The sequence below is a fragment of the Siphateles boraxobius genome, unplaced genomic scaffold (assembly GCF_051911475.1).
Source record: "Siphateles boraxobius isolate OS27281-9 unplaced genomic scaffold, OSU_SipBor_1 35, whole genome shotgun sequence".
Lineage (NCBI taxonomy): Eukaryota > Metazoa > Chordata > Actinopteri > Cypriniformes > Leuciscidae > Siphateles > Siphateles boraxobius.
Genome location: NW_027508975.1, coordinates 15,510,160 through 15,537,582, shown reverse-complemented (window position 1 = coordinate 15,537,582; position 27,423 = coordinate 15,510,160). Strand labels below are relative to the sequence as shown.

The 27,423-nt window shown below is 38.1% G+C and overlaps 1 protein-coding gene across 1 annotated transcript; it reads left to right on the top strand.

The window, feature by feature from the left end:
* Nucleotides 1-7,234: 7,234 nt before the first annotated feature.
* cpsf1 (cleavage and polyadenylation specific factor 1) lies at nt 7,235-27,096 on the top strand. Its single transcript, XM_077196532.1, has 38 exons — nt 7,235-7,416; nt 7,720-7,897; nt 8,385-8,412; nt 8,504-8,637; nt 8,747-8,827; nt 8,920-9,071; nt 9,645-9,791; nt 10,771-10,910; nt 11,980-12,090; nt 12,193-12,286; nt 12,385-12,472; nt 12,596-12,727; nt 13,741-13,792; nt 13,879-13,970; nt 14,121-14,195; nt 15,128-15,208; nt 16,233-16,325; nt 16,435-16,548; nt 16,981-17,122; nt 17,219-17,397; nt 18,275-18,414; nt 18,510-18,696; nt 19,070-19,276; nt 19,364-19,453; nt 19,545-19,688; nt 20,189-20,341; nt 20,537-20,653; nt 20,923-21,013; nt 21,099-21,183; nt 21,789-21,930; nt 23,321-23,473; nt 23,564-23,740; nt 24,435-24,501; nt 24,587-24,634; nt 24,730-24,885; nt 25,039-25,168; nt 25,614-25,752; nt 26,804-27,096. The coding sequence occupies exons 2-38, from the start codon at nt 7,754-7,756 to the stop codon at nt 26,849-26,851; spliced, it is 4,353 nt and encodes a 1,450-aa protein (XP_077052647.1). The 5' UTR covers nt 7,235-7,416; nt 7,720-7,753; the 3' UTR covers nt 26,852-27,096.
* Nucleotides 27,097-27,423: the final 327 nt, after the last annotated feature.

The window sequence follows — 27,423 nt, the reverse complement described above, 5'->3', positions numbered from 1 at the left end:
GTAAATCTCTGTCTGTCTGTCTATAAACTGGCATTTTATAACATTTGAATATTTGAAAAGTTTGCACAATATTTGCTTTTAATGACACTAATTAAACAATCAAAAAAGGAGTATGTTATAGTGGGAAGAAGAATACACTAAATCACAACATTATTTGTCAAGAAAGGCAAACTCCAGCATATAATTAAATAAAGCTTTTATTGTTTTATGCAACAATTGACTTCAATATATATTTTGTTAGTTCTTCCTTGTTTTTGATTATATAGCAGCCATTCTCCATGGGCATTGACTCACTAAGCGTTGCGGATATGCCATCTTTAACTTCTTTCCAATACTCCTTAAGTTCTTCCCAAACTGGAAGACCTGCATGACATATCACCATCCAGGTTTATATAATTTCCCACAGGTTTTCATTGGCTTTGAGGTCAGGGGACTGAGGAGGGCACTTGAAGACTTCAAACTTCTGAGCATGAACAATTTCAGTTTTGGGCAACTTTGTTGCATGAGCGGTGTGTTTGGCATTGTTATTATGTTGGAAAACACACATTTGTTCTCCAAACAGATCCTCCATACTTGGCTCAATTGTGTTCAGCAGGACTCCGAAGTATTGGTCCATTTTCAAAGTGTAGACTCTTCCAACTCCTGCTGTAGACATGCGTCCCCAATACCATTGTTTTCCTGCCATGTTTAATGGCACCACGCATGCATTTGGTATTAAAAACACTCCAGTTGTCTCCTATGAACATACCTGACAGGGTGACCACATCCAATGCTGGGTTGTTATTGACTTGTCGGACTGCAGAACACGGCTCCAATCTTCCATACAATCCTTATGTTCTTTGGCAAATGCAAGGTGTTACTGCTGCACAATCTCATTCCAGCCTCTTACAGTTCAATATCAAAATAGAGGTTGGAGAGGTCTCATCCAGGTCTTTAGAAGCCGTTTTCAGGTTGTCCCACATTCAGGTGATTTTTATCCTGTCAAAATGCATGACACAACCTTACAGATGGGGAGAAATCGCCTTGTTTTTTAACATCTGAAATACAGTGTATAAAGTTGCTAGCAAATGTAAACATTGCCTGTTGAGATGTTAATGACGATCTGCTACGTACATGTTTCCATCCGCTTCCCCGTGCGTCACGTGAGGTGCTGTCTTGTAGTGTGTGATCGCTACAATTTTCAAATCTTGTAGTGTGTGCATGTTTGAGATTTGAGAGGAAAAAAAGTGTTAAGTGTGTCCCCGGCTTTATCTGCATGATGCAAGCTGATTTCACAATCGGTTAGGATTTAAAACTCCTGTAGCCTGAGCCCGGCTTAACCCAAGTATGATAATTTTTTCTGAATTTAGAGTGTTACTTTTGAACTTAACAAGATCAATTTGAAAACCCCAGCAATAACACACTAACAACAACCACCTATGAATCATACCCTATCAACTGCATAGCAACGCACTAATCACTCAGAGCATCATGGCAACCATCAAGCACTTCAGAATATTTGTCAGAATGACCAATCCTGCAAACCCTGCAATTTCACATTCTAGACTATAAACACTGCTAGCACTAAGTTTTGTAACCGCACGCTTTAACTCAGTATCTCTCAATGCTCACACACCTGTGAGGATTGCAGCTCCAGTTGATGTACCTATCCTGGCACAACGAGTTGTGCAAAGACAAAAAACCTCTGAGATCAATGACAGACAGGCAATTAAATGTTTAACTTCGGAGAAACAATTTATAAGAGGTGATTGACTGACTCAATGTTTGTAACTCACATCAATAACTCAAAGTCAATAGAGCCATCAGCTATATTCTTCTAATGTAATAGTGTACTGCATACTGCCAGTGTACAATAGTGTACAGTGTACAACAAAAGTGTACAATAACATTTGAAACAGTAGTGCATTGCTGCATTCATTGCATTGTTTAAAAATCAAATTACCAGAAAGGGCTATTAGGCTATCCATTCATATATACAGTTGTTTGCTAAGTTAAATTAATTAGTACGTTAGGCTATTTTGAACGAATCGGTTGAAAGATTCAACTCACTCATTAAAGCAGTGACTTGCTGCCATCTCCTTTGTTTTTCATGTGAATTTTTGTTTTTTTGTTTTACTAGTCTCATTAACACAACCTTTATTTAGACAAATTCAATTTATTTACTTACACATATAGATTTATATGATCACATGAAGTGTGCAGTCTTTGACTCTGAATGAGACATACATGTATTGTTGCCAACAGCAGACAAGAAACATTAAACATTCTCCCCATCAGAGAAGATATAATGATCTGTGAACTCCACTGTTGTGAACTGCATTGATTGATTCCCTTTCTGCTGCTGTTCTAGTTAAACAATTATTCAAATTAGTTCAAAATGATTAACTTCATATTACACTTGTTTTAATTGTCAGGAAGAGTCATGGATCTTTCAACTTTTAGTTTGCACACTTTTTTATTTACACAGGTTAAAGGTGAAGAGGGACGATGATCTGCATTAGGAGGAGTTGTAGTTGCGGTTGTGCTTGTTGATCCACAAGTGCTTCAGTTTCGGATCGTTCATGTAGCGTTCAAACAGCAACTCTTTTTCTCTTCGCTCCCTCTCCTTGATTATTTTCTTCTCCTTCCTTTTCTTGACCTTCTCCTCCACCCAGGTGAACAGAACAAATGGCACTTTTCTTTTGTTCTTTTTCTGGACGTTCACATTGTGCTGGGTCTCAGTAGAGGATTCACAGACGAGCTTCATTGTGAGCTCATCGATCTGAGAGACATCATCCAAATGGCCTTGTATGGCCTTGGAGTCTCCCATTTCACTGGGGTCATCTTCCTCTTCCTTAAATTCCTGGACTTCCTCCACTTCGTCTGCCCACGCTTCCTCCTGCACCTCGCTGTCCTTCTCCAACCAAGCAAACATCTTTCTCGGTTTCATTTCAGCCTCCGACGTTTGGGGGTGCTCAGACTTGCGTAAGTCAATGGTCCGGATGGTCTTCCCTGTGTACTCCACATTCACGCTTTCCTCATCCTCTATGTCAACCAGGCTGAGTTGCGAAGGTGACTCAAATAAGTAAGAAGTGAACGGCTGAGGCTTCCGGCTGGGAGGACGTCGCAGAGCAACGACTTCATCATGTGTAGGAGTGGGCCCCTGGACCTCCACCCCTTCCCTCGCCCATAATTCCTCCTGCACCTCGCTGTCCTTCTCCAACCAAGCAACCATCTTTCTCGGTTTCTTTTCAACCTCCGGCGTTTGGGGGCGTTCAGACTTGAGTAAAGTACTGGCCCGGATGGTCATCCCTGTGTACTCCACATACTCGCTCTCCTCATCCTCTATGTCCACCAGCATGAGTTGTTGCTGTAGCTCAAACGGGGAAGTAAATGGCTGAGACTTCTGGCTGGGAGGACATCTCAGAGCAAAGACTTCATCATGTGCTGGAGTGGGGCTTGGAGGAAGTCGTTTGGGATGACGCACTTGGGATGAAGAGTGTCGGAGGGAAACAACTTCATCTGGACATAAAGGAACCGCCAACAGTTTAGGAGGATCCACTTGAAGCGGAGAACATGGCAGGGATAACACATCCTCAGGTGCTAGAGCTGGTTTCTGAGGATGCACGGGAGGTTTTGTCACTGGCGGCAGGGGTTTGAAGCGAGCGGCTGGTAGAGCGAGGGGTCCAGATACACTTGTAACCGTTGGTGGTTCTCCCTCTATTGGCTTTAGGGAGGAACATCTGACTGTAGTAGGCAAAGGTTTGACCTCATCAAGAAGTGACATTGGCTCTGTGATCTTCCGTTCCTTGCGTTTTCTCTCCTTCCTTTTCTTTTTTCCAGCTTCTCTAAGCTCACTTCCTCCCTCCATTAAGTTTTCCAGACTGTGGACTACCTTGCGGGGTCTCCTCCTGCACTCCCTGTCCTTGACAGTGAAGTCGAAGGCCTCACACTCCTCTGGAAGTTTCTCTTCTGCCGCTAATTCTTGCACTGCACACTGCTGTGCTCTCTGAGGTGTCCCTTCTCTGCGCAAGAAGTGAGTAAAACACTCAAACAGTTGTTGAAATACACTGCTAAACAGCGCCATTATGGACACCGAATGCTGCAATTGAATTCAATATTTGTCGTCGATATCTGCAGAAAGTCTTTCGATCTATTCACTCCTAACACACCAACAGTAGACCAGAGTCAGAGCTGTAGTTTTCAGTTGCCAGAACGGAATCTCCACTATGATGTCACAACTCCACTGAGTGAGAACTCTGAACAATCTAAGCAGCTCCAGAAGCAGCAAACACACACTTTCACACTAATGGCACCAAATTAAATACTGACTGTTTTCAAACAAGTTTCCCAAACACTCCTCCGCCTCACTGAATAATAAACTGATATAGTAGAAATAAATTGAGTTCCCTGGTTTTCATATTGGTTTCATATTTAAAAAGTAGCCTATACTTAATTTTTTCAATCAATTAAAATTTCTACATTAAATTTGTTAAATAATTACTGTCTACTTATTACATCTTCAACTGTGTAATTTCAACTTCAACATTTAGATTAGTAATAATTACTCTCTCTCAAAAATATTCCATTATTTATTACTAATTATTTTTCTAAATCCCATATCAACCTTGAGCATTTGAACAATGCAAAAATAGACATGAAACTGCTCTTTTAATTCTTTCAAATAAATAATATAAAATTGCATAAATTATTCTTGAACTGACCAAAGTATTTAAAGGGAGAAGGTAACATTACATTTTAACATGTACTATTGTTTTATATATATATTGTTATAAAGTCTATACAGGAATTACATAGGAAGTAACTGTAATTAGAAAGAAAAATTAAGAGTAATCCTTTACTTTACTTTTTGGGGGGAAAAGCTGGAAAAACGTTTTGAGCTGCATTAAGTGTAAATACAAATATGGATTTTGTTAATACTGATTTTTATTTGATTGGTAATAGCCATGCAGTGTCTTTTTATTTTTTATTGAATTTATTGATTACATTTAAGAATTTGACATAAGAGGACACAGATATGGCAATACATTCAAAATACTGTTAATCCCTGGCTTTATTGCTCATTGTTATTTCAGGGTTTTTATCTTCTCTCAACTGAGAGAGCACATCCTGTATTTTATAATGTCTATTTAATATTACCTCTAAATTTTGACTTTAGAATCAGAATCAGAAAGAGCTTTATTGCCAAGTGTGCTTGCACACACAAGGAATTTTCCTTGGTACTGAGGCTTCCAGTGGACTATACAAATACAGATACAACAAGTAATAGTAATACAAATAGTAATACAAATTCTACAAATAAAATTATAAAAAATATGAAAATACTATAAAAATATATGGTCACAGTTGGGTTTTGTCAGAATAAACATTTACAGATAATGAACATATTTACAGTATTTTGTATACTATGAATAAATATAAATATAAATATCACCTGAATTTTTAAGATATTGCACTAAACAGTGGGAGTATTGCACTTACAGGCATATGCCTTGGGAGGTGTGTTAACTGTTCAGGAGGGAAATGGCCTGTGGGAAGAAACTGTTCCTGTGCCGAGATGTTCTAGTGGCCAGTGATCTGAGTCTCCGTCTTGACGGTAACAGTTCAAACAGGAGGTGTCCAGGGTGAGTGGAGTCTGTGATGATTTTACCTGCTCTCTTCCTCACTCTGGAAGAGTACAGGTCCTGGAGGGATGGCAGGGGGGCACCAATAATCCTCTCCGCAGTCCGGACTGTCCGTTGTAGTCTCCTGATGTCTGATTTGGTAGCTGAACCAAACCAGACAGTGATGGAAGTGCATAAAACAGACTCAATAACGGCTGAGTAGAACTGAATCAGCAGATCCTGTGGCAGGTTGAACTTCCTCAGCTGGCGAAGGAAGTACAGTCTCTGCTGGGCCTTTTTCACAGTGGAGTAAATGTGATTGTCCCACTTCAGGTCCTGAGAGATGATAGTGCCCAGGAACCTGAATGACTCCACTGCTTCCACAGTGCTGTTCATGATGGTGAGTGGGGGGAGTGCTGGGCTGTTCCTCCTGAAGTCCACGATCATCTCCACTGTTTTGAGTGTGTTCAGCTCAAGGTTGTTATAACTGCACCAGACAGCCAGCTGTTCAACCTCCAGTCTGTAAGCAGACTCGTAACCGTTTTGAATGAGACCGATGACAATGGTGTCGTCTGCAAATTTCAGGAGCTTGACAGTGGGGTCTTTAGAAGTGCAGTCATTAGTGTACAGGGAGAAGAGCAGTGGGGAGAGAACGCACCCTTGGGGAGCGCCAGTGCTGGTGGTGAGAGTCCTGGATGTGTGTTTCCCCAGTCTCACTCGCTGCTGCCGGTCCGTCAGGAAGCTGGTGATCCACTGACAGATCGAGGATGGCATGGAGAGATGGGTCAGTTTGGCTGTGAGAAGACCAGGCATGATGGTATTGAAGGCCGAACTGAAGTCCACAAAGAGGATCCTTGCATAAGTCCCTGGTCTGTCGAGATGTTGCAGGATATAATGCAGTCCCATGTTGACTGCATCATCCACAGACCTTTTTGCTCTCTAAGCAAACTGAAAGGGATCCAGCAGGGGTCCAGTGATGTCCTTCAGGTGGGCCAGCACCAGTCTTTCAAATGACTTCATGACCACAGACGTGAGAGCGACAGGTCTGTAGTCATTAAGTCCAGTGATTTTGGGTTTTTTGGGGAAAGGAATGATAGTGGAGCGTTTGAAGCACCAGGGAACTTCACACTGCTCCAATGATCTATTGAAGATCTGCGTGAAGACCGGGGCCAGTTGGTCAGCGCAGGCTTTTAAACAAGCAGATGAGATGCCATCTGGGCCTGAGGCTTTCCTAGTCTTCTGTTTTTTGAAGACTCTGCTCACGTCCTCCACACAGACCTTAAGCTTTAGGCATGTTGCATACTAATTGTTCTAGGAACCTCAAGCATATTTTCATTTTTGTGTATTTTGTGCTTGTCCATAATGATGTTCTAGTTTAGGTCATTTGTAGCGTAAGCAGGGCCCCAACATAAACTCAAGCCCAGGGGCCCCAGCCCCCTCAGTCCTGATTGTATTTATTTGTGCTATTGCTTGTAATTTTTACAGTTGTTCTTATTTTATTACTGAGTGTTTACTTATATTTATATGTATTAAAATACTACCGGTAATAATACTCTATCTATCGTTCGATAAATTCAAAGTAGGGTGAATAAAAATGCGCATTATTCCTCGTAGTGGCAGGAACTCGGATTGAGCAAACTGCGCATCTCGGACACATTTCAGCGTAGCACTGCTGGCGCGAGTAATTCTGGGATAATGAATGAAAAGTGCTGTCCAGTGTGCTGATTATGTGCTGAGTTTGGTGTTAAATATCTATATTCATGAGACCCAGTGGTCAGAGGGCTCATTGGAAAATTTGCATAATCATTCGCAGGTATGTTCAAGTTTATTTTGCGTATGTACAAATTGTTTATTATGATAAAATACAGCTAGCTAGCATGTTAGCAGGATATGCTTGACATGCAAATAATGTCAATAAACCTTAAAATCTGCGTAGAAACCAATAAATCGATCAAATAAATCAGCGAATGTGTATATTTAGCGTATTATTGGTTGTGTGTAGTGTTAGAGAATGTAACGTCCCACTGTACAGTCTGTAAAGGGTCAGATAAGAAGCAAACAGCATCAGTATGAATGAAACTTTAACTTAGTCTCCACACTGTGTTTGGTTCGTTAGGTGCTGCTGACTCTGAGAGGAGCTGCTCTTCATCATGTATGCAGTTTACCGTCAGGCTCATCCGCCCACTGCTGTGGAGTTTGCCGTGTACTGCAACTTCATTTCCAGCCAGGAGAAAAACCTGGTGGTGGCAGGGACATCTCAGCTGTATGTCTACAGGATCATTTATGATGTGGAGGTGAGGGTGGAGAGTTTTATGTCTCTGAAGTAAAGCTGTCAAATGAAATGTACGAAGATATTTAGACACAGCAACTGTCATTTAAGAAAGTGGATAAGTGGATGTATGAAGTCAGTTCACATAGGTGTCTGATTCGAGGAACCACAAGTGTGGTACACACACACACACACACACACACACACACACACACACACACACACACACACACACACACACACACACACACACACACACACACATATAATTCGTTACATTTGTATATCGCTTTTCTGGGTGCTCAAAGTGCTTTACATATGGAAGGGACCGGGGGAATCTCCTCAATGACCACCAAATATATATTATTGTAATATTTCACAATATTAAAATTGTTTGCTGTATTTATGACAAAATAAATGTAGCCTTGGTGAGCATAAGAGACTTCTTTAAAAAACATTGAAAAAAACATATAATTTTCAAAATTTTATAATTTGTTCTAATTTCATTCTAGAGCACTTCTAAATCAGAAAAGCCATCAGGTAGGTCTTTTAATTTCATTATCTGTAATCAAGTATTCTGTAATAAGATGGATTTGATTATTATTATTATGTTCAATAATAAACCTTGTAGATGGCAAGAGTCGTAAAGAGAAACTGGAGCAGGTGGCGTCTTTCTCTCTCTTTGGAAATGTGATGTCCATGGCCAGTGTTCAGCTCGCGGCCACCAACAGAGACGCCTTGCTTCTGAGCTTCAAAGATGCCAAGGTATGTTTGACTACATCACAGCTACTTCCTGCAAAAGTAAAGCTTTGAGGAGAGTTTAAATAATAAGTAAATCTAATGTTTGCATGTTTTTTTTTGTTTTTTTTTTCAGCTCTCAATTGTGGAGTATGATCCAGGCACACATGACCTCAAGACTTTGTCACTGCACTATTTTGAGGAACCAGAGTTGAGAGTGTGTATTGCGTTCAAGAGCATGTGTTGAACTGCCGTTCTGCGAAGATCTGTGTTTTGATTGTTCTGTGCTTTATATTTGGATTAATTTAGGAAGGGTTTGTTCAGAATGTGCACATTCCAATGGTGCGAGTGGACCCAGAAAACCGCTGCGCTGTCATGCTGGTGTACGGCACATGTCTGGTGGTTCTGCCCTTCAGGAAGGACACGCTGACCGATGATCAAGAAGGGATTGTGGGAGAGGGGTACAAAGAAATATTTTCTAAATATTTGCACAGATTTTTGAACACTACTGTTTAAAAATTTGTGATTTATGTTATTGCATGAAGTTGCATTTATTTGATCAAAAATACTGTAAAACAGTAATATTGTGAAATGTTATAACAATTCCGAAAAAACGTTTTCTACTTTAATATATTGTTAAAATTTAATTTATTCCTGTGATGGCAAAGGTGAATTTTCAGGATCATTACTCTAGTCTTCAGTGTCACATGCTCCTTCAGAAATCATTCTAATATGCTGATTTGCTGCTCCAGAAACATTTGTGCTGCTTAATAATTTTGTGGAAAACCGATTTTTTCAGGATTCTTTGATGGAGGAAAGTTCAAAAGAACTGCATTTATTTGAATTAGAAATCTTTTGTAACATTATAAATGTCTTCACTGTCACTTTTGATCAATTGAATGCAAATTTGTTGAATACATTTTTTTATTTCTTTCAAAAAAGACTGAAATAACAGTAGTGTATCAGACTCTATTAAAATGAAACTAGTAATTTTTTGCAGCATGATTTCAATGAAAATGTTTTTTTTCTTTCAGGCAGAAATCAAGTTTTCTACCCAGTTACATAATTGATGTTCGTGAACTGGATGAGAAACTCCTAAACATCATTGATATGAAGTTTCTCCATGGTTACTACGAGCCCACACTTCTTATTCTGTTTGAGCCCAATCAGACATGGCCTGGGTATGGCTGTTTATCTGCTTATCAACACTTCATTTCCTGTCTCAATCATATGCAATAAGTCTTTAGCATGACGGACTTAGGCCTGGTTTCACAGACAGGGCTTCAATTAAAGGACAATTCCAGCCACAAATGAACCTAGGGGTAAATAACATATGGGTCCCGAGTCGACCGTTCTCTGGGATGCGTTTTTATGATAATCGAATGTACCAAGTTTTATCTTTAGTTTTAGTTTAACCACAGATTAGCTTATAACGCTAGTATATAGGGCATAGAATAAGTAAAAATAAAAATCGCTAGGTAATACCACTAACAAGGCTCAAAATAGCCCCACACTAACACGGTAGCATAATGAGGGTCTCTACCTGCAAACCGAAGCATTGAGAACTTTGTAAGTGTACAGAGAGTTTAATAAGAAGATAGTTTATAAAGACAGTACACTTCGCGTATTTAGGCAGGAGTCATCTTTGGAAAACAGTCTCGGCTGTTAGTGTGGGGCTATTTTGAGACTTGTTAGTGGTATTAACTAGCGATTTTTATTTTTACTCATTCTATGCCCTATATACTAGCGTTATAAGCTCATCTGTGGTAAAAACTAAAATTAAAGATAAAACTGGGGACATTCAATTATCATGAAAACGCATCCCAGAGAACGGTCGACTCGGTACCCATGTGTTATTTACCCCTAGGTTCATTTTTGGCCGGAATTGTCCTTTAAGCCAGGATAAGGCCTTAGTTCAATTAGGGCATTCAAGTAGCTTTTATAAAAATGGCTTAGAATTACTGGTGTGCATCTTGAGACAAAACAATGACACTGACATATTTTAAAATATATCAGTGCAAGGTGCTTTCATTTAAAACAGCTCAAACATGTATTTCAGTCAGGGACTAGGCTTAAGCCTTGTCTGTGAGATCCAGGGGTATGAGTTGTATTGAGACACCTCTCCACATGCTGATAAACAGATGTGTTTTTTGTGGCTAGGCGTGTAGCAGTTCGTCAGGACACGTGCAGTATTGTGGCAATCTCTCTAAACATCATGCAGAAGGTTCATCCAGTCATCTGGTCGCTGAGTAACCTGCCCTTTGACTGCACTCAGGTCATGGCTGTTCCCAAACCCATCGGTAAAATATCATCCATGCTTCCCTCTACCTGCAAGTGCTTCATGTAGACATTGATCTCTGGTTTTATGGCAGTGATTCTCAACCTTTTTGACTCCAAGGTCCCCCACAGTGTCCCCGCAGGTCCTTAAAAAGTCTTAAATTCAGTTGTATCAAATTTAAAGCAATAAAAAGTCTTAAATATCTGAAATGGTTTAAGAAAAGTCTTAATTATCATTTCAAGAGGTCTTAATTTTGGCAACAGAAAACAGGAATTGAGATATGGTTTAATGTGATTATTAACCTTCAAAAGGTGATGATTTAATTGAGCACTGCATTTTATAAATCTTTGTGTTTGTCAAAACCTGTATTATTTGAACTGTAAAGTTTACGGTTTGTCCTTTTTACAGTTACTTTGAGACGTTACAGTTATTGACACCCCTTGTTTTTGTTAATTAATATGAATAAAATCATTAAATTAATTCATTTTCAGGATTCCAGAAGTTTTAGGAGCTGAATGTTTTTAAGGGGACTTTAGTCACTCTACCAGTCGTCCTTTATTTACTAGATAAGTATTAGGGATTGTTTTACAAATATTTGTAACTTAATTTCCACCAGATAAAATATTTTAGAACTAATTAGTAAGATGTATTATAAGATCTGGTTGAGAACCACTGTATTATGGGGACAGTTTGTATTTTATAGAGATTGGGAACAGTTTCCTTAAACCTAATTAATACATTTTACTATATCATATCAGAAAAATAATATTTACAGTTCTTCGTGTGTATTATTTATGTTTTTGAGTCTTATTTTACCTTAACGTTTCAAAAGTCTGTATTTCAACTATATAAATTTGAACCAATATTATCTCTAAATGCATTAGTATGATTAATATAATTTAAACATTTAAATGTGACAGCAGTAACATGAAGACCTTCTGATTGAAATGGTCCTGTTTAAATGCTTGAAATTAGTTTATTTATAAATTAGGCGATTTTTACCAGAGAATGAAGGGACAGCAAGTCAATGTCCAATATACATGAAAACTCATTCAATACTGTTTGCATGATAGTGTTGTTTTTTTCTTCAGGTGGAGTTGTGGTGTTCGCTGTGAATTCCTTGCTGTATCTAAACCAGAGTGTTCCTCCGTTTGGAGTGTCACTCAACAGTCAGACCAATGGCACCACAGCTTTCCCCTTGAGTGAGTGCTTCTGGACTTTTTCATAAAGTCTTTATGATTACTACTGTAATTGATGAGTTTTATTCACTTTGATGTTTCCATTCAATCTTTTTTGCTCTTTAGGGCCACAGGAGGAAGTGAAGATCACGCTGGATTGTTCTCAAGCATCCTTCATTACCTCTGATAAGATGGTTATCTCACTTAAAGGAGGAGAAATGTGAGATCTTTTGTTTTTATGACCATCAAACTGGATTGGTGTTAACTGGTCATTTGAATTCGAGTGTTGCTCGACTGAGTGTCTTGTTGTGTGTGCAGTTACGTGTTGACGCTCATCACAGATGGCATGAGGAGCGTGCGGGCGTTCCACTTCGATAAGGCTGCCGCCAGTGTCCTGACCACCTGTGTGAGTGTTTAGCTGTGTCAAAGCCACTTAAAACATACTTCACAGTCTTAGAAAACATCAGACTTCAATCCTCTGTGCTTGCTCACAGATACTCACATGCTCCTTCCTTCTCTCTCCTCTCAGATGATGACAATGGAGGCAGGTTATCTGTTCTTAGGCTCTCGTCTGGGCAACTCACTGCTGCTCAGGTACACAGAGAAACCTCAGGAAACATTAATGGAAGAGGGCAAAGAGAATGAGGATAAAGAGAAACAGGTGTGTGTGTGTGTGTGATCCCTTGTGAAGAAAACATCCCTTTAGCATAGGCTACTTAATAGCATAAAAGAGTTCTTCTTTTGGAAATGATATACTTTTAAAGCTTATATTTCAGTGCCAATTAAATGTAATGATTTCAGACACTTAATTGAACTAGATTTGACAGGTCATCTGATGTTTATTGCATGTTATTTGCAAGTAAATGAAAATGTATTATTGTACTATATGTAATTTCATAATTACTTCTATAGTCTTTTTGAAATCTGGTTTAATTGTCCTGCTGAATGTACTGGAAAGCATTAATGGGGCACTAAAATATACTTTAATGTCATGAATTGTATTGATCTATTTGTAATTACACATTTGTAATGATAATGTTGCAATTTACTACGTTTAAAGGCCATTAACTTTTTATTGAATTTCACACCAAGTTAAAATTAAAATCATGTTGTTCACATGTGCTTTAGTTTGTTAGTAAACACGTCGAAATAAGTGTACTTTAAAGCATGACAAACGCTGAAAACAATGATTTAAGATGTACTTTATAACAACTTTTAATTTGACATTATTAGAAAGTGAACTTTATAAAAGTGTACTTAAGTGTTTTAAGAAACATAGTCATGAAATTTAACTCTTTAAGTACACTTGTGCCATTAATTTCAATATTATATTATCTGCAATTATATATATATTAAAAAATATACTGTTGTAGTGTATTTAGAAGGACACTACATGTGCACATGCAGGAATGAACGCATATAAGCTGCAGCAGTAAGTTGTCCATCACTGCAGTTGTTTTTTTATACACTTCTGGTTTTGTCAGTCACTTAAACTGTTTTGACCGAAATTATCAAAATAAGGTTTAGCCACTCTTTTTCTAATGCTGAGATCTAGCCAAATGATAGTTTTGTCATTCACAATATGTTTTTCATGAAATGCCCCCCTTAAACATAAAATCTTTTGTAAAAAGAATCTGAAGCTTTTTCCTCATATTAAATGACTCTATCTTCCAGGAAGAGCCTCCAAATAAAAAGAAGCGTGTGGATTCCACGGCTAGCTGGGCAGGTAGTGTAATTAATCGCAGTGTTTTACATGAACAGATATTTGTGTTAGTGTGTTTTGGATATACGTGTGTGAGTTGATGTGTTTAGGTAAGGCGAATCTACCTGATGAGCTTGATGAAATTGAGGTGTACGGGAGTGAGGCTCAGTCAGGCACTCAGTTGGCTACATACTCATTTGAGGTGAGGTCCTATCTAATCTGTTCTCTATAACACATTTCATTTACAATATTAGGGTCTGTGAATACAACATATGTACATTTCAAATGTTGTTTCCTGTACGAAACGATGTATTGAACTAGATTTGATGGGCCATCTGATGTTTATGTCCAGGTTTGTGACAGCATACTGAACATTGGACCCTGTGCCAGCGCCTCCATGGGAGAACCGGCCTTCTTGTCTGAAGAGGTACATTTTATTTTCTCTATAGAGTACTGCAGTGATGACGTATTTTTGTAAGCTAACCCCCGTAAGTTCGCATCACTCTGGTTCCCTTGACAAAAACCCATTGATTTTTCCATTGTTGTTTGGATTTTTTCTAGCTAGATCTGGCAACACGAATGACTCAGCTCATACCACTTTCCCTGTGGTTTCTTGTACCACACTCATACAGATGAGAGACACATCTCTGATACACGTTTAAATATGACATTAACAACTAGTTGTTCAGTTTAATTCTGTACAAACAGAATTTTTGTTAAGGCGTTTGTCACTACCTGCATTTTTCAGCAGTTAATTTGGTTTTAGAATGTGTTTATCACTCCTGTAAAATACTGAGCTGTGTGTACAGAACGGGAGCACTAAAAGGTGAACTGACAACCGAATTTAACTGCATTATGTACGTAACCTTTCAGTCTTTATTTAAAAGCATTTTCCTCAAAAGTTTGAGTTAGAATTGCAAGAGTGGCAATTATAAACCCATTGAGGCTGTGAAAGTGGACTTGGGACTTAGATGAGTTTCATCATGAAGACGTTTATTGTCCCCGACAACCTCTGTAGTCCCATTTAGATGCTTGTTAGCAACCCTAAAAGGTATTCAAGAAAATACCTTCAGCTTGTTAATCAGAGACCTTATTTCAGGCATTTAACTAAAAACTCATTCAAAAAAACGATTGACTTCAGGATGATGGAGCCGGAAGTGCTAAACTGTGTCTTATTTCTTGATTTTGGCATTCTATTCCAGTTGTGATTAGTGAGGTATTTAATACTGAGCCCTGAGACACAGCATGAAAAGTGAGACATATTTAGTCTCAAACATTATTAGTTCCATTTAACGGTTGGGTTGGGAAAAAATATTAGTTTTCTGATTAATTGTGATACAATGTCAATTCTTCCATCAGTTTCAAACTAACCCAGAGCCGGATCTGGAGGTGGTGGTGTGCTCAGGATACGGCAAGAATGGAGCTCTTTCTGTACTGCAGGTAAGGTTATTATTGCAGACACCTGTAATCATGGATGGATGAAACTAGTGTTATTTGTTCATTATGAGGCCCCATTTACACCTGGCAACCATCACCTGGACATGATCTCAAATGTCCAATGTGTCTTAAAAACTTAAGAAAAAATATAAGAGTTTTGGTCTCCTTAATAATTCCCATAATTCCATTTATGTTATGTAGTTTTAACTACTTTACTATTATTCTTAAATGTGGAAAACGGTAATAAAGAATGAAAAGGTGACCCTTCCTTCAAAATCTGATGGCAAGTCTCAGGAGATTCATATTAAACTCATATGAAGACCAGATTTGAATGGCGATCTTTCTCAACTCACCAGTTTGTTCACACGAGACCGATGTGAAAGTCCCCCTGTGGTGAAAATCAAGATTTTTTTTATGTTGTTTATATGTCTGTGATCTTTTTAATACGCTTAAAGACAAACCATGTGTAATTCAAAAGTCAACACCATTGATGAGTATTTTCTAATATTAACCCGGATCCTAACGTTCTTGCCTGATCATAACCCTTTTTTTTTCCAGTGATATTTTGACCTTTTCTCTTTTGTAATGTCTCTCTGTCTTTCTACAATCTTTCTTCAAATCTCCCTCTTGCTCACTCTCTCTCCTCCATCATAAGTGTATACGCCCTCTACTGATGATTAGCTAAAATTGTGTTGTGGTGCTCTGTCCAAACCACTTTTAACAGCGTTTCTCAGAAATCGCTTACTGCACCTTTAATAATACAGTTCTCGGAAACAAGGCTTCTTATCTTATGTCATTTTGCATTTTAAATGTCTCTTGATTTAAGAGTGTTTATATAGTCGTACTGCAAAACCACAGACATACAGAGTAAAAAAGCACTTTTTGCAAAAAAGCAGTGTTGCCATTATATGCCTCGCATTCTGTATATATTAACAATATATTGGCCACTGGCAATTGAAAAGTACATATATGTCTACCATTATTACTTTATTATATTAAACTTGTGATATGTTTTGCTGGTTTATAGAAAAGCATCAGACCGCAGGTGGTCACAACGTTTGAACTTCCTGGATGCCATGACATGTGGACAGTCATATACTGTGAGGATAAACCTGAAAAGGTGATTTGTTACAGCCACCTTACACTTTTCTTATGTCTTCTATTTGATAAATCACAAATAGTAGTCTTGTTTAGCTGTTTTACTCTAACTGCTTTACCCATGTCTGCAGTCTCCAGCAGAGGGCGATAGTGAGGGTCCTGAGGAGGAGAAGCAGGAGCCCACAGTAGAGGATGATAAGAACAAACACGGCTTCCTCATTCTCAGTAGAGAAGACTCCACTATGGTATTCACAGGCTATATTCTGTATATCATACTACCCTTATTACTTTTACTGTGTTGACTGTATGCAGTATATATGGGCATAGAATAGAGCGCCCTGCAGTATTGTAATCTACAATACAATGCACTTGACTTGACCTTCCATTTAATGTACTGCCATAATTTTCAACCTCTCCTTGACAAATTGTTTTTTTTAGACTGCCAAGAGTTATTTGCAATCTATTATATCGTCAATAGTAAGCAGTATGCTAGTATGCCATTCCAGGCTGACAGATATTCCCATCACTGCTATCTCATATGAGCTTCATGCTCATTGGATACTTTTCAACCAATCATAATGCTGGCAGTCACTTACCCGTGAAATTTAGCAGTAATTTTGCTAATGTGACCTCAGCTTTACAGTGTTTTTTTCATTGCTCTTGCTGTGTGTGTTCAGATCCTGCAGACTGGTCAGGAGATTATGGAGCTGGACACTAGTGGTTTTGCCACACAGGGTCCCACTGTGTATGCAGGCAACATCGGAGACAATAAATACATCATCCAGGTGTCTCCTATGGGCATCAGACTGCTAGAGGGAGGTGAGGGAGCACATCATCATCAGTGTATTTTTTTAACTATGACCATATGATGGATGACCTGTATTTCATCTGGTCTCTGTTTCTTCTTGCACTCAGTGACACAGCTCCACTTTATACCTGTGGACCTGGGCTCTCCCATAGTGCACTGCTCTGTGGCCGATCCTTACGTGGTCATCATGACAGCAGAGGGAGTGGTCACCATGTTTGTGTTGAAGAGTGACTCGTACATGGGGAAGAGCCACCGTCTGGCACTGCAGAAACCACAAATCCACACGGTCAGTCCATGCAGATATCTCACCGTTCAAAAGTTTGGGGTCACTAAGATTTTTTAAATACTTTTGAAAGAAGTCTCTAATGCTCACAAAAGTTGCATTTATTTGATCAAAAATACAGTTAAAAAACAAATAGTATTGAAAATTAATTATTATTACAATTTAAAATAAGTTTGGTGTCTTTCTATTTAAATATATTTTAAAATGTGATGACAAAGCTGATTTTTTGGCACATTACTCCAGTCTTCAGTCTGACATGATCCTTCAAAAATCATTCTAATACATGATTTGCTTTATTATTTTTGTATTATTATCAGTGTCGAAAATAGTTGTGCTGCTTTTAATATTTTTGTGAAAACTGATAATTTTGTTCCGGATTCTTTAATGAATAGGAAGTTAAAAAAAATATTTATTTGAAATAGATTTTTTTGTTTCATTATAATTGCCTTTACCATCACTTTTGATCAAATGAATGCATATTTGCTGAACAAAAGTATTCATTTCTTTAAAAAAAATCACACTGACCCCAAAGTTTTGAACAGTAGTGTATTTTATGCTGAACTCATGAAATGTATTTTCTGAAAAACTGTATTTTACCTCTAAAGCAAATAAAGAAAATGATTCCTATGTTTAGGACCAAAGTTTTTTATTTGTCATTATTTTCATGACAAACAAATAGTAGCAATGGTAACATAGTATAAATAATATATACACATATACATATATAAATGCACAATAATACAAATAAAAAACTTTTTTTGTAATTACCATTAATATCATTATATTCTCTTTACCGAAATACAGTAATGACCTGAAATGCATTAAATGTTGAATACTTTTGTAAGTGTTCTCAATATGACCAATTCATTTTCTTTTTCAGCAATCACGTGTTATTACATTGTGTGCATACCGTGACGTCAGTGGCATGTTTACCACTGAGAACAAGGCCAACTTCCTGGCCAAAGAGGAAGCTCCCATCAGAACCCAATCAGAGACAGAGACCATTATCCAGGACATCGGGTATCCACTCTCTCATTTATTAAAATGCTATTATTTCCAGTCTTGTGACTTTTGTCTATAATTATTAATTTTCTGTCCCTTATGTTCTGTGCCAGTAATGCGTTGGATGATGAGGAGGAGATGCTGTATGGGGAGTCGAACCCTCTGACCAGCCCTAGTAAAGAAGAGTCCAGCCGCGGCTCTGCAGCAGGGAACTCGACTCAGTCAGGAAGAGAGGGTGGCCAGAGCAGACTGGAGCCGTCACACTGGTGTCTGCTGGTCAGAGAGAACGGAGTCATGGAGGTGACGAACATACTCACTGATTTACAGAGATTTCCTTGAAAGAGCTGTATGGATTTAAGTTGGATTTGTGGTGAAAAGAATGTTTTGTAATTATTAAAAAATTAAGTTACTTTTTTTATATTTTATTATTTCATATAAAATTTTAAAATGTCCCTTTTTATGACTCTACAATCCATATGATTTACCCAAAAATACAAAGATGAAAAGTTTATCTTCCTTTATGGTTGCTTAGTATGCTACATCAATGACACTAAATGAGTCTTTAGAGGCTATTTCATGGTATACGCTTTCATATATAGCACATGTAAAACATAAAATGAGTGTTTTGTTCTTATTATGGGTTGTTAAAATTCTTTTGTCGTTTCTTAATCAGATCTACCAGATTCCCGACTGGCGCTTGGTTTTCCTGGTGAAAAATTTCCCTGTTGGTCAACGTGTTTTAGTTGACAGCTCTGCTAGCCAATCGGCTACTCAAGGGGAGCTCAAAAAGGAGGAAGTGACAAGGCAGGGAGACATACCATTGGTCAAAGAAGTTTCTCTTGTGTCATTAGGCTACAACCACAGCCGTCCTTACCTGCTGGTAAGTTTATCACAGAAACCTGCTCTTCTGGATGAGATGAAGTTTACGGTTTTAATTTGACTGTAATTGTCAATCAAATCTTAACAGGCGCATGTTGATCAAGAGCTTCTGATCTATGAGGCCTTTCCATACGACCAGCAGCAAGCTCAGAGCAACCTGAAAGTGCGCTTTAAGAAGGTACAGGCCAACACTAAATACTCTCCTCTGGACATTTACTCTAATGATGCTTGAACGATGAAGAGTGGTGACTTTGTTTTCTTCCTGTCAGATGCCTCATAACATTAACTTCAGAGAGAAGAAGTCCAAAATTAGAAAGGACAAGAAGCCTGAGGGTCAGGGAGAGGAGACTCTGGTGGTCAAGGGTCGTGTGGCCAGATTCAGATACTTCCAGGACATCTCAGGATACGCAGGGGTACGTCTGTCTGTGACTTGGTTTAAAAACTGTATAGTTCTGGTCATTTTCTTTTTCTTTTTTTATTGGTGCCTTTACATTGTGTTAAATTCTAAATGCATATAAGGTAATAACGTTTATTTTTGTATTCTTTTCGTACTATTATAGTATGTATAAAAAAATTTATTAGCTTTTATTTTTTTATGAGTTTTATTTATTTATTTTAGTTGATTTATTCATTTATTCTTGTTTCAGTTTTAGTAATTTGAGTTCCAGTACTTTAGTACTTAGCTGCCAAGGCCATTTTTTTCATCTAATATTTATATATTTTTATTTTATTTCAGCTACTAAAATTTTTTTCAATAGTTATTGTTAACAATAACAAAACTGCTGGCAGTTATCAGAGCTGGCATACAATACATTGGCACCGATTTGAACAGTCTATCCAATTTTTTTTCTTCCTAAAGCCAAGCTTAAATTTGTAAAATAAGCACTACATATAGGTTGGCGCTGTTTTTCAGGTGTTTATCTGCGGGCCGTCTCCTCACTGGATGTTGGTGACCTCTCGTGGGGCAATGCGGCTCCACCCCATGACAATAGATGGCGCTATCGAGTCCTTCTCTCCCTTTCACAACATCAACTGCCCCAAAGGATTCCTCTACTTCAACAAACAGGTACAAACTAGTTCTAAAATGTACATTAGCGTTTGGTATTGGATGTTAAATGACTTGTTTTATTATATTATATTAAATAATGTAATGTGTGTTTTATATTATATTAAAAGTGTTATTCACCCTCCAATGCATCAGGATATCTTGGGAAGATGATCTTGACAGGTTAAATGTGTAACTGTGCATTTGCCTCTTTAGGGCGAGCTGAGGATTAGTGTGTTACCCACTTACCTCTCATACGATGCTCCCTGGCCTGTCCGCAAGATTCCACTCAGGTGTACCGTCCACTATGTGTCGTACCACATGGAATCCAAGGTAATACAAATGCTGTGGGATGTAGATAAAGAGTTCCCTGAATGTAGTCATAATTGAGCATAATTTTTTAAACTTTTAACTTTATCTATGACCTGTAAAGGGACAGTTCACAGAAAAATCTAAATTCTGTCATCATGTACTAAAACTCTCATGTTTTTCCAAACCTGTTTGACTTCCTTTCTTCGCCGGAACATAAAACAAAATATTTTGAAGAATGTTGGTAACCAAACACTTTTGTGTCATTTTTGGGTCCATTGTGTGTGTTTCAGGTGTATGCTGTGTGCAGCAGTGTTAAAGAGCAGTGCACTCGTATTCCCAGAATGACTGGAGAAGAGAAGGAGTTTGAGACCATTGAAAGAGGTGTGACACTTTGTTTGGATGTGTACATGGAGAAAATGAATGTGTCTGATTTGATGGGGTCTTAATAGTTTAATTGTTCTCTCAGATGAGCGGTACATCCACCCTCAGCAGGACAAATTCTCCATTCAGCTCATCTCTCCGGTCAGCTGGGAGGCCATCCCAAACACACGGTGAGAACCACCTTCATGTTTCACTTAAAGGGATAGTTCAACAAAAAAATAAAAATTCTGTCAGCATTTACTCACCCTCATGTCATTACAAAGTCATATGAGTTTTGTTCATCTTCAAAACACAAATGGAGATATTTTTAATGAAACCTGAGAGATTTCTGTCCAGGTAACCACAACTTTCAAGCTTCAAAAAGTTCATAAAGATCATAAAAGTAATCCATATGAATAGTGGTTTCATTCAAGTCTTCTGAAGAGACATGATCGCTTTATATGATGAACAACCGATTTAATTTAGGCTTTTATTCACATTTAAACATTGATCAACACATACAAAGCGCACATCAATATGGTAAACGGAAGCTCAAACCTCAATGGTTTTCTTATGTCAAGCAAGTACAATTGAGCTTCAGTTAACTATATTTGATGTGTCTTTATGATGCATAAAGTTTTGTTTGCATTAACTTTCATTAGAGGGACAGAAACGTTTGTGTTTCAAAGTTAAACGATAGTCTTGTTAGGTTGGAATGACATGAGGGTGAGTAAATGATGGCTATCACGAAAAATAAACAACAGTCTGTATGATATTATTGAACTGTCTTCGTCAGCATTGACCTGGAGGAGTGGGAGCATGTGACGTGCATGAAGACAGTGGCTCTGAAGAGTCAGGAGACCATATCAGGGCTGAAGGGATATGTGGCCGTGGGCACGTGCCTCCTGCAGGGAGAGGAGGTCACCTGTAGGGGCAGAGTGAGTCTTCACTTACATACATCTGTAAACACTCCTGACAAGTGCACTAAGTACTAGTACATTAAAGGGATAGTTCATCCAAAAATGTCAATTAGCTTGGGATTTACTCTTCCTCAAGTCATCCTAGATGCATATGACATTCTTCTTTCAGACGAATACAATCGGAGTTTTATTAAAAAATGTCCTGGCTCTTCCAAGCTTTATAATGGCATTGAATGGCCATAAAAGTGCAACATAAAAGTGCTCCACACGGCTCCGGGGGTTTAATAAAGGCCTCCTGAAGCAAAGCGATGAGTTTGTGTAAGAAAAATATTCATATTTAAAACTGCATAAAGTGAAATAACTAGCTTCCGGCCAACATATGGATTCGACTTAAGCCTAGAGGACAACTTATGCGAGTAATGCGACATACTTCTGATATTTATGCTACGCCTTGACGCACTATGCTACTTCTGATGGCGTAAGTTGCGCATTAGGCGCAAGTAGACTGCATACTCACCGCTTCGCTTCAGAAGGCCTTTATCAACCCCTCGGAGCCGTGTGGAGCACTTTTATGATAGGCAGATGTACTTTTATGGACTTCAAAACAGAAACGGCCATTCACTGCCATTATAAAGCTTGGAAGAGCCAGGACATTTTTTATATAACTTTGAGTGTATTCTTCTGAAAGAAGAATGTCATGTACACCTAGGATGACTTGAGGGTCGAGTAAATCATGGGCTAATTTTCATTTTTGGGTGAACAATCCCTTTAATCAAATGGAAGTACATTCATATATATATATATATATATGAGAGAGAGAGAGTGTAATATTGCTGGTCATGTGAACTCAAAATTGGGAAAAATAAAATATTTATAATATAATAATAAATCGCAACAGCTGTGATTTAATTCCATAAATATTTGCGATGCCTGTTTCAGAGTGAAGCGCAGCACTGCGTTCATTCATACACAAGCAGTAAATGCTGCTCCACACAACTGCGAACGCAACATGAGGCAATCATCTTTCCGTAATTGTAATGAGAAACGCTTATAAACAAAAGATACATCTGTGCTTTAAACAGCTTGAAAGTTAAAACAGCCTGAAATCTTAGTATTGTAATTTTACAGTTATTTTTTTTTATTGTACTGATTATATTGTGCAATATTGCAACCATAATATAGTTTAATATTTAATAATAATTATTTATAATAATATTATTTATTATGTTATATAATTATAAAATTGTGCTGCCCTGCAAACAAGCACAGCAAACGTAGAGTCCCCCCCCAGAAAATTGCCATTTTTATCAGAAAAAATGCAATTAACTTTTTTGTTCAAAACATGCAGCCCCTGCTTCTGTAAATCCTTTTCATCAAACTTGTGGTCTGGGTTCATTCCGTCTGACAGATCCTGATTGTGGATGTGATTGAGGTCGTGCCAGAGCCCGGTCAGCCCCTCACCAAGAATAAGTTTAAAGTGCTGTATGAGAAGGAGCAGAAAGGACCTGTTACAGCTCTCTGTCACTGCAGTGGATACCTGGTGTCTGCCATCGGACAGAAGGTACCACACGGTCACATGTGCAGCATCACATAATATAGAATGCCATTTCTGTTCATTCTGTATGATTGAGTTGTGTGTGTGTGTGTGCAGATCTTCTTATGGAGCCTGAGGGATAATGATCTGACTGGCATGGCCTTCATCGACACGCAGCTTTACATCCACCAGATGCACAGCATCAAGAACTTCATCCTCGCTGCTGATGTCATGAAGAGCGTCTCTCTGCTGCGCTACCAGGAAGAGAGCAAGACTCTCTCGCTCGTCAGCAGGGTAACCTGTCATGAGTGTGCAGTCAAATATCTGTCAAGTGCAGTCAATTCCTTTTTTGATTTAGTTGGATTTAAAGGGATAGTTCACCCAAAAATGAACATGCTCTCATTTACTAGTTCCAAACACATACGTTTATTTTGTGGAATACAAAGTAAGTTTAACAGAATGTTCATGAGGATGAAAGCAGTCAAACTCCAAAAAATAACAAAATAGCACTGTAAATTTATCATAAAAATCCAGAAATACACTTTAGCATGTTTTCAGACACTTATTTGCATGTTATTTACAATATAATGAAAATGTATTATAGTTTACATTTAGATGAAATATTTAGCTGAACTTTACAGTGCCTTTTTGACCCACATTTATATGTAATTTCAAAATGATTTCTATTGTCTTTGACATATGGTTAAAGTATTCTGGCGAATGTAGTGACAGTTACTAAACTAAAACTAAAATATACTTTGATGTTATTTCTATTGAAACTTGTATGTAATTTATTTAAATATATATTTAGAATTGATTATTTTCAATGATAAAATGGCCTATTTCATTATCATGTTATCTGGAAGTACATTTTTTTAAATACACTTTTAAGATTTTAAGAAGTGACAAATTGATAAATAGATAAATACTTTGAAGTCAAAATGTGTACAGGTCTGATTGTTCCATGTTTCGTTTTATTTCATCATAGGATGCAAAGCCCCTGGAAGTTTATAGCATTGAATTTATGGTGGACAATAACCAGCTTGGCTTTCTAGGTAAGTGACTTAACATCTTCTTCTGTTTTATGCTTAAACACTCTTGTAAATGTCACTCATTTGAATCTCTTAAACCCTTTCTTAGTTTCAGACAGAGACAAAAACCTATTGGTCTACATGTACCTGCCTGAAGGTGAGTCATTTATTTGATCCTTTCTGCAATACTCTTAGACTGCTCTTTCCCAGTGTCCCACATCAAATGTATGTCCTTCATTGTACCATCTCTAGCCAAAGAGAGTTTCGGGGGCATGCGTTTGCTGCGACGAGCAGACTTTAACGTAGGCGCTCACGTGAACGCCTTATGGAGGATGCCATGCCGTGGCACTCTGGACACGGCCAGCAAAAAAGCGCTCACCTGGGATAACAAACACATCACCTGGTTCGGTGAGTCTCTTCACCTGCTTCTCTGGAGGCAACTTGACACCCTAGCAACCAAAATTCATGAAACGTTGATCATTGAGCCATCATTATTTTATAATTCCCAAACTAGTTAAACCAGTTCATTAGAAACTTAACTGTGATTCTGTGTCTGTGCAGCTACGTTGGACGGTGGCGTCGGCATGCTTCTGCCAATGCAGGAGAAGACGTACCGCAGACTGCTGATGTTGCAGAACGCCCTCACCACCATGCTGCCACATCATGCTGGGCTCAACCCAAAAGCCTTCAGGTACTGGTTCTTCTCATTCGTACTGCTGACGAATCGGCGAAACCCTACACCGTTCCAGCTTGCCATTGCATTACACCACTTCTTGGGATGCTTTTTAACCAATGGATTTCCATTAACTTTTTAGGAATTGCTTTTAAAGATTGGGGTAGATTTCCAATTGTATCTCAGGGAATTTGTTTGCATCTCTGGAATTGCCTTTTTCTTTGGAACAGATTTAAACAATTACTTAACATTTTACAAATGAGACCCTGAATGGACAGACGTGCGAGAAAATTTTACTCTACGTGAGAATTTCATAAAAAGCCAATAAATATTTTGGGGCAGAGCGTAACTAAAAAGTTATATTCAGTAAAAGACACTTCCTGGCCAGATTTGACATTTCTGTTGCATATTTTAGTGCACTTCTTTGTACCCTCTCAGCATTTCCTACTGTATATTGCTGCAGGATGCTGCACTATGATCGACGGACGTTGCAGAACGCTGTGAAGAACATTCTGGACGGAGAGCTGCTGAATAAGTACCTGTACCTCAGCACCATGGAGCGAAGCGAACTGGCCAAGAAGATCGGCACAACGTCAGACATTGTGAGTGCTTACTCCAAGACACTTACTGTCACACAGTGAGCAGTGAAGGATACACCCTCAGTGCAGGGCAGAGGAGATGACAGTTATGAATAAGTGCTGGAAATATATTGAATAATCATTTTATTTAATTAAGCAATACTTGTAATTGTGCGGGAACCTAGCGCCTTCTTTTTTATATACTCAAAAGACAAGAACTTGATCTAAATTAACCTGTGCTTCTGAAAAATGCAGCTTTTTTCCCTCTGGGAATGAAAATAGTTTAGCTGACGAGGCCAAAAACAAACAAACAAAGGTCACATACTGTTACAAACACTAATGCTGTCTTCATTTGCCACCAGAACTGTCCTAGTTCCCACTTCTGAAATCGGAATTATGAGTTTGTCACGTTCGAGTGTTTTGTTGTTGGAAAGAATAGGAATCATGATGTGCAGGTTCATTCTTGCCTGTTTCTTGGGGAAATTTAATTAGTCAGAATTGATAGAAAATTTGTAGTCAATATCCAATGGATTTTGGATATAAGTATAGCATCCAATTCATTGGCAACCATATAAACATTACTCGCACTGATTAATTCATTCTAGATAGCTTGCTGATGATTCTGGAAATTCAGTCAAATAAAGGCACTTTTAGAAATACATTTTCACTATTAGAAATACATACAGTATGCATCAAATTATGTTCTTATATTGAAATATTTTTGTTTTCGATTTCTTTAATTATTACGTTTAGTAATTTTAAATTCTTTTCCCCTTTTTATTCTTTAAATGACTATAGTTTCTATTTATTAGTTTACTTCAGGCCTTCAAACCTGAAAAAATACATTCAAGTATTAAAATTATGTTTCCATATTCGCAATAATTCCGGTTGCATATGAAAAGCAGCATTAAATATCTGGCATCACTGAATGCCACTTGGCCAATCAAATGAGAGAACTAGACCTGTTGTTGAATCAGATACTACAGTAATTACCTCAAGAGCAGCGCTGACAGCAATAATCTCCGCATGTGCTTGCTTCCTGTTCATGAGCTTTTCTGCTCTCTCTTTGTTTCAGATCTTGGATGATCTTCTGGAGATTGACAGAGTAACTGCGCACTTCTGAAATGTCACTCATCACTCACTCTCAATGTATTTTGTCACCTGAAGATTCCCTTTCTGCCCGCTGTTTTATATTTGTGTTTTGATAGAAAATCAGAAAACAAAAATTTGTCATACTACTGTTGTTTTTTTGTTGAGTGAAAGAAGGAAATGCAGTAAATGGTATTGTATTTCATAGAATATTTTGTAAGTAAAAACCAAAAGAAAATGAACACACTTTGCAAATACATTGACATTCAGCACAGACAACCATGCGGATACTGCAGTGTTTTCAGTGTCACTATTCTTCCCTACGGACACGGGTCACTCTCTGTCTGCAGATTTGCAGTTTGACCACAAGAAGGGTACAACTAAGCAAATTTGTCTTAGACTTTCTTTGACAAAAACACTATAAACTGCCAAAAGAACAATCTAATCAATAAACCATGTAATTTGCTTGGCAGTGTTCATAAGGGAAGCGAAAGAGATGGATTTCCGTTTGTTTTCTGCGTTAGTCGTGACGAAACGGAAGTAGCAACAAATCTTTTCTTCTGTATTGTGACGAACATCCTGGTGTAATGGATTATCGAAAAAGAA

Excerpts from the sequence above, each read along its gene's own strand:
- cpsf1 (XM_077196532.1), top strand. The coding sequence starts at position 7,754 with ATGTATGCAGTTTACCGTCAGGCTCATCCGCCCACTGCTGTGGAGTTT. Across the intron at positions 21,184-21,788 it reads GAGGCCATCCCAAACACACG|CATTGACCTGGAGGAGTGGG; the intron begins GTGAGAACCACC and ends TGTCTTCGTCAG. Across the intron at positions 24,502-24,586 it reads TAACCAGCTTGGCTTTCTAG|TTTCAGACAGAGACAAAAAC; the intron begins GTAAGTGACTTA and ends ACCCTTTCTTAG.